This window comes from Fistularia commersonii, chromosome 30 (assembly GCF_037954325.1).
Source record: "Fistularia commersonii isolate RoL2024-O1a breed Wild chromosome 30, RoL_Fcom_v1.0, whole genome shotgun sequence".
Lineage (NCBI taxonomy): Eukaryota > Metazoa > Chordata > Actinopteri > Syngnathiformes > Fistulariidae > Fistularia > Fistularia commersonii.
The window spans coordinates 4,911,635-4,919,894 of NC_141313.1; the positions used below are offsets into that span (position 1 = coordinate 4,911,635).

At 35.6% G+C, this 8,260-nt stretch overlaps 1 protein-coding gene across 1 annotated transcript; it reads left to right on the forward strand.

Annotated features, from left to right (window-relative positions):
- The first annotated feature begins 6,394 nt into the window (after window positions 1-6,394).
- On the forward strand, window positions 6,395-7,606 carry LOC147216169 (relaxin-3 receptor 1-like). Its single transcript, XM_086178146.1, has one exon. It carries the CDS (start codon window positions 6,395-6,397, stop codon window positions 7,604-7,606), a length of 1,212 nt encoding a protein of 403 aa, XP_086034272.1.
- Window positions 7,607-8,260: the final 654 nt, after the last annotated feature.

Below are 8,260 nucleotides of genomic sequence, written 5' to 3' on the forward strand. Positions count from 1 at the left end.
CGTACATATATACATGTACATATATATATATATTCTCTTATACATATATTCATACATACATACATACATACTTGAATATACATACATCTATACATACAAAAAGATATATACTCAAAAATCTATAAATGCACCCAAATAAAACAATCACAGACACAGACATATATTTACATATATGTACATATATATTTTTATACATATATGTACATACAAGCATACACATATATATATACACCTATATATGTCCATATATACACATACATATATACATACATGCTTATAATACATAGATGTACATACATATATATTTAAATATATACAAATGCATACAGTAGATACACATATATACATACATGTTTATATACATTAATATATACATATATACATACATTTATACATATTCATGCATATAATAACTAAATAAATGCACATACATATGTGAACATACACACATATATACACACACATACAAGTATACATGAATATACAAACATACATACATACACACATAGATAAGCATACATAAAGATAAATACACTACATATCTATAATTACATTCAAAGAAAAAACACAGACATAATATACATATAAATACATATATGAGTATATAAACGCCTACATACAAATATACCTTTATATACATATATACAAATACATACATACACCTATACCATACATACACATATGACAAATATATACACATGCATATACACACACGCACACATATATTTATTATATATATATACTTATATGCATACATACAAACATACATCAATATATACTCATACATATTTATAAATACACTCAAATAAAACACATCTCATATATATATATATATATGTAAATATATACACATACACATGAATACACATATACATACATACATATATACATACACATAGATACATACATATATATACATACACATATAAATGTATATATACTTACATACGTATATACTTATATATACATATATATCAAAAATATACATACTTATATAATAAATTCATATATTTATAAATGCATATATATATGTAAATACATATCTGTGCATATTTATACATTCATGTATATATATATAGACATATAAATATATATACATATTTATATATGCAAATACATACAAATCTTTAAATATACTCAAATCAAAGACAAACATTATTATAAATACATACATACTTACATGTATTTAGATATATATACCTAGATACATATATACATATAGACATACATATATATATATACACACACACACATACATACACCTATATAGCTACATTCACATAGAAACAGTCCTGTATCATTTATTTCCTGTTTTAGTCTGTATGTTGATTAGCCACTATATATAGGCTGGGTTGATTTAAGGACGTTTAGGAGCTTGCAGCCAGCAGCACTCGACATACTGATGAATGACTGTGCTTATGTGAAAGTAGGTTATTTTTTCTCAAGTGAAAGCAAACCCTAAGGCTTTAGTTAAAGCTACAATACTGCACCTCTTGATTTTTTAGATACATATTTTGTTCTTTTCGGTGTACTTTTCATTAAGAAAAAGGAAGTACCAACATAAATTAAACTGAAGTTAATTTGTTTATAATTTTCTACCCATTAGTCTGAAAGAGACTGAAAGCAGAAATAGATGTGTCTTTTTGCAGCACAATGCAATCAATACAAATCAGCAGCCCCCAAAACGGCAGCTGCAAAAAATGACCCTGTTGTTGAGTCACCATCTCTCTGGAAGTTTTCTGTCTGACCTAGAACTAGACCTTCAACTGCAGGACTGTTGCAAACAGAGCTGCAAATGAAGAGAAATCACAGTGTATTCCTGTCTTATTATACAGTTTAATATTCAGAATTTGGCTTAAGAAAGATACAGTTCCATTTGTTCTGCTGTAATTTAACCAAAGAACATTATTGTTCTCACTGTGTCTTCATTATTTGCTACTTGTTTTTTTAACAACACACAGTAGCTGCTATTATATAAATGGCTTTACTTTGCTCAATGCTATACTTCCTTATACTTAATGGTGAGCGGGAGAGAGGGGCAGACAAGAGGGTGTAAAAAGAGACATACATAAATAAATAAACATTGTAGGCAATGTGTCAGTCAGCCTTCTTCGGAGATACCCTGCACGAGCAAATGGACCAGTTGTTGGATCAGATATTTGTCACCAGAGGGCTCACTTTAAAGCTAATAGCAGGAGGAAGTGCTGCAGCCAGGCCAATGGAGGCCTTCCCCTCTCCTTCACACAGTCAAGCGTATGTCCTATTTCTGCAAAGGGTGGAGAGAAAGCCATTCCGCTGCGGCAGCTACAGCGCATTTACTCCTCTCACAGAGCTGGTCACTGAACCGGAAGGCTCAGAAATACAGTACATCCAAGGATCTGATTTGTGATAAGTAAATATTTACTGAACCTACAGAATGGCAAATCAAAATATAATTTCATTTAAAAAAATAAGGATGATGTTTTGATTGCTACATGAATGAGACCACCTTTATATCAGATTAATCTAATGAGCTTGAGTATCTTTTCTGTTTTGTGGTGAAAATTGGGGGAATTCTCTGAGTTTTTTTCTTTGTGACAAGTCCTTCCATTTTGATTCTTCATGAGGCATCTCATCGTCACTGATATACACGACCTGCAAGGTCAAATGTTTTTGAAGACACAACATTTAGAGAAATGTCAAATGTTTATTCTGACTAGAGTAAAGATCACTGCACTGGCATGTAACCTTGCAAGCAGGAGTAATGCTGGAGCATCCACTAAAATCTTAATGTACTGATGGGAAACCAATGTGTGTGTGTGTGTGTGTGTATGTGTGTGTTCTTGGGATGTTTATAAACTACCCATTTCTATCACTTCAGATGTCTCCTTAGTTTTCACACTTTCTTTTACAAAACACGTTATGTTTTTTGTAATTCTATTCGTTTTTTTTTTTTACAATGTGATTCAATGGCTTGTCCTTTACCTGTATTGCTAAATTCAAATTTCTCATCATAACTTCTCGCTCAAGAATGTGAGTTTTTCCTTTGTACACATTAGTCTATAACTATATGTATACAGGACTGTTTCAGAAAATTTGAATATTGTGATTAAGTTCTTTATCTTCCGTAATGCAATAAAAAAAAATTACCTTTTCATGATATTCTAATATTTGGAGGTAAATGTTTGAGTTTTCTTAAGATGTAAGCCATAATCAGCAATATTAAAATAATAAAAGGCTTGCAATCTTTCAGTTGATTTGTAATGAATCCAGAATGTATGACATTTTTTGTTTTTGTAATTGCATTACAGAAGATAAAGAACTTTATCGCAATATTCAAATTTTCTGAGACAGTCCTGGATAGCGTAAATACACTGTAGAACACTAGTTTGCTTTTGGATATCTGGAGAAAGGTTATCTTGAAGTTCCATATACCGTAAAATAAAGGTGGCAACAATTTCACTTCATAAACACTATTTTGTTAAATGTATTTATTGTTTTTGTTTTTTTATTCTGAATTAAATTGACTAAATTTTACATTTAAAATTAGGTTTGATTAACCCAGAAATTATATATAAGATCACTTCAAACCTGTGTTGAATCGTAAGGGGGAGCTGGTTTTGGTATCACTTCATCTGCGGCCAAAGTCAGGTTTGTCCCACTGAGGAGGAGCTGGAACTTGAAGGAGGATAACGGAAACAGGAAGCGCGTTACCTGGCTTTGTTTACCTATCACAGAATCCATCGGCGAGCTTTTCTCGCTCTTAACATAAAAAGCCAATTTGACACAAATCAATACATCAGACTTACATAAATAAGATACAGTATAATAATAACTGATCTTTATGCGCTTGTTTTGTCTTTGAACAGACCCAGATGTGCCATTATTATGATGAGCCAAGCTAAGCTAACCCTCTCCTGATGTGCGCAGATGTGAGATTGCTTGAAATGATGGGGGGTCGGGCACATAAATTTGACATTTTTGCATTCGGTACATGGTAAAAACAAGCGACAGGGCTGACTGATGAGGTTAAATGTGAAAACAAAGGGAGCTTCGTGTTTTGCCCGGCTAGGATGAGGATGAGAGTGGCTCAGGTTTGACAGACAGGCATTAATCAGCAGGCCCACTCTTCCGCCTCTTCCAGCCTAATCTCATTTTGTCATTCACCACTGATGTTCCTTCCACTATCACATTTATAATGAAGAGTCATCGCAGATGCTCAATCCAATCTTGAAGGAAAGTCGCAGATATAATTGGAACAACAACAGAAAATAAAAGGCTTTACCACACTTTTATTTTCTGTCGGTAAGCCACAGATGGAAGATAAATGGATACTTTAGTGTCATGGTATTATCCTTTCCAGGGAGAGATCTTTTTTTTACATTTTTTTAAACTGTTGGTAACGAGTTAACCTGGAAAAAATACTTTGCAAAGGGTTTTAAAGTAGGCAGAATATATGATAAATAATATTTCTTAAATCTTTTTTTTTTTGTTGGTTCAAAAATGTACTCAATTCCAAAGTAATGTTTGTGTATTATAAATTGCAGGTTCTGAAGTAGTTCCAAGTAACAGTGGACTTTTTCTTACTCTCATAATTTTAAAAAAGGTTTTTGCAGGTGTTTTTTTGTGACTTCGCAAAAACATTTTATGCAGTTTCAAAAATTATTAGAAAAAAAAAAGATTCTAAATACACTGTATCAAGTTGTCATATGTACTACCTGTTTGCGGGGGGGGGGGGGGGGGGAGGAATAGGCAAGGTTAGTTTAGGTTAGTGTGTCATATCAACAAATACAAAATAGAAAGAATGAGATTTCTGCATTCATTAAAATGTTGATCCAAAATAGATCATAGATCCAAAATGTAAATGTTTTATTTCGCATCGAATGTTAAAAGGCCAAATTTTTTATTTGGAAACATTATATAGTGAGTTGGGAAGACAGTAGAGGGAACTGTCATTCAAACGGAAGGATCTACATAAAAATGTGTTATTCATCAAATAATGTTGAATTAGATATGACAAAGTAGACAATAATTACCAAGTGATTCTGTGCATTTTCAAAAGTTATTGCAATGTTTCACAGTGCGATTGTAGGAAAAAGACATTAGCATTAAGATGCTTAAATATTCCAAGTGATGGATACAATTACCGCTGGTCTTTTTAGGCTATTTGATGAAGCTACTCTCTGTCTTGCCATGATAAACAGAATTGTTTGCTGTGTTTCGCTAATCCTATTTGGGGTTATTTCAGTGAGGATGAGGACGATGAGGGTGGAGCATGACAACGGGTCTGGTGACAAACACAGGGATGTTGTCAACAACCTTCATGATAATTTCATGTTTCACTGCAGAGCGTGCAGGATGTAAGCGGACGATTAAAACATTTATGACATTCAGGTAAGGCTGTTTTTCTTCAGATAGTTTTAAATATATTTTTTATGTGTAACAAATCTTATATTTTTGCCATTTTTATTTATGTCTAAAAAGTGTATAATCTGACAGGAGTTAACCTCAATGACAACTTTAAGGTGGACTTTACATTATTCTATACTTCTATACTATGCTGTAATTACTGTTGCCTCTACTGATTAAAAATGGTATTCCATTTTTAGTGGAGATTTAAATTACTATTAGTTTATCAGCTCTTTGACTAAACTGTAACCTGCATCTTCTCTGCACCAACCTCTCATAACAAAATCAAAGATTTCCTTTAAGGGAAATATTGAGCTATGAAAAGGCAAACATCTACTGTTAGTACCTTTTAGATAAATGCATTAATAATATCGTATTATTCTCGAAGTAAAGAGTTAAGATGGATTTTTTGTTGTTGTTGTGTTTTACTTTATTTTATTAATAAACTGTTCCTTAAAGAAATGTGCCGGCATCCGAAAGTTAACGAGGCTTTAATTTTGCTTACGCAGTAAATCTCATTCTTCCCCTTCCATTTTTGTTTCATCCTAAAATAAACATTAAAAATGTTCCATTCCGGCAAATTAGGACCAAAAGAAAAATTATGTTCAGTGTTTACTCGTGAAGTTGCACGCCTACATTCATATCATTCCACTCAAGGTACAAACATGCTTTACAGAATCTGTAATATAAAACTTGTAATGATGCAGAAGAAGAAGTGGTATCATATCATATATTTCATCCAAAAAAAAGTGTTATTCATTGACATCTGAATTGGATTATCAAACTCTGTGGCTAACACTTCGGTCTAATTTGTTTATCTGACAGAGCTAATCTACTTATTTACCCATAAACTGCAGTTCCTATCATCTAATAGTAATTTCCTCTTTCCTTTCAGGAATAGATGACTCTCAACTCTGAAACCGACACCCTGAACTAACCATTTTAGATATTTCTGTCGGCACGAAGAGAAAAAAAAACACTCACCGGGACTAAGGCGGGATTGAAGATGTCAGACAAGGACTCTAAGAGACATGATCTCTTCAGCGACATCCTACTCGGGTGCACCGTTGACCCATCCTGCAACAAGTCCCACGTGATTTTCAACAATATCAGTTCTTATGTTGGGTTTGAAATAGGTGATGACGGATCTCCATGGCTGCGGATCCTGATCTCGGTGGTTTACTTTGTCGTGGCCACTGCCGGAGTGTTGGGGAACTTATTAGTAATGTTCCTGCTCTACTCTACCCGCACCATCACCTCCGGCAACATTAACTTTTTTGTTTTCAACTTGGCCCTTGCCGATCTCCTCTTCTCCCTTGCGCTGCCGTTCTGGGCTGTGGACATTGCGTTGGACTACAACTGGCCTTTTGGTTTGGCCACGTGCAAAGCAGTATCCTTACTCACCGGGCTTAATGTATTTGCAAGCTGTTTTTTCCTCACAGCGATGAGTTTGACCCGGTACTGCTATGTGGTGACGGCGCTCAGGCCCAGCGCATCGCTGTGCAGCAGATCCTGCACTTCTCCGGTTGTTACAGCTTTTATCTGGACCGGGGCACTGATAGCGGCAGCACCTCGAGCTGCGTTTGCAGATCTGAAACGTGTGGGCAGTGGGAATGACACAGCATGTCTGCTCCGGTTCCCAGATGGTATAGCCTGGCTCGGAATTAACCAGCTCCTGCGAGTGGTGCTGGGATTTCTGCTGCCTTACGCCATTATCATCCTCTCTTACTTACTTCTCATGCGCTTCCTCTGTCAGCATAAACTGAAAGGCAGCAGCTCCCGCCGAAGGGCTGATATTTCAAAGTCCGTGGCGGTGGTGGTGCTTTCATTCTGCGCCTGCTGGTTTCCTTACAATATCCTCACCCTTTGGGGTGTCCTGATCCAACTTGACATTGCCGATATCAGTCCCTCTTTTTACTCGGCTCAAACGTACTTCTTCCCCCTGGCCAACTGTTTGGCTTTCACCAGCAGCTGCTTCAACCCTGTTATCTACTGCCTGGTGAGAAAAGAATACCGCGTGGCTCTTCATAACGTGCTCTTCAAACTGAGCCTGGCCATCATGTCCAAGATGCCTTATGGCATCAACTCCGAGGAGGAATCCGGACAAGCCGGCCAACTAGCCATTCCCCTCAACAACGTGTACAGCCAGACACTCCAGTCTGACACTCAGAAATATGAACCACTGTCCGCGCTCCCAACGGTAGCTTCCTCCCTGTAAAGTAACATAAGAACTGAGAATATTTCAATCCAATTCTCGACGGATAAAGATTTTTTTTTACGAGCCAATTTCAATTCTAGAGAGAGGTCATTGAAAATTGATTCAGGAACTTTTAAGCCGGGGTGAAATTGAGATTTTTGGATCAAATCTGCACAGATTTTCTATGGAAATGACCATGAATTGCCGATGAATTAACTTGAGTTGGCATGGCAGAAAATGAAATTCATAGTTTGCAAGACGGATTAGTGTAAGCTTGTTTACTTGTGGACTTTTACTTTTCACTGTAGCACCTCACCAATCAATCAGCAGTGTAGCATGCGAGCAACAGTCAGACCACGACATCACTGCTGTGGCGCATCATGAAATCACAATGAAATCGGTTTGTGAGACGGAAAAAATTATACGCGCTCAAGCATACAGTTTTGCCGATTTGCTGCTCATAAAAGCCCCGTTTCAGGCCCATTTTAGGGCCATGCAAGTCAGTAATATTGGCTAAAGTGATGTATTTACAGGGCTCATTTAAAACATGACTAAAGATGCATGTAAGATAATTCTTGATTTACATAGCTTTCTGTTCCAGCTTTCTTTCTGTATAATATGTACATTTCAGGTGTGTTATGAAGAAATTGCTGCTTTAGTTTTTTTTTGTGTTTG

What these genes read in the sequence shown, in the direction of transcription:
- LOC147216169 (XM_086178146.1), top strand. Translation starts at nt 6,395, where the DNA reads ATGTCAGACAAGGACTCTAAGAGACATGATCTCTTCAGCGACATCCTA.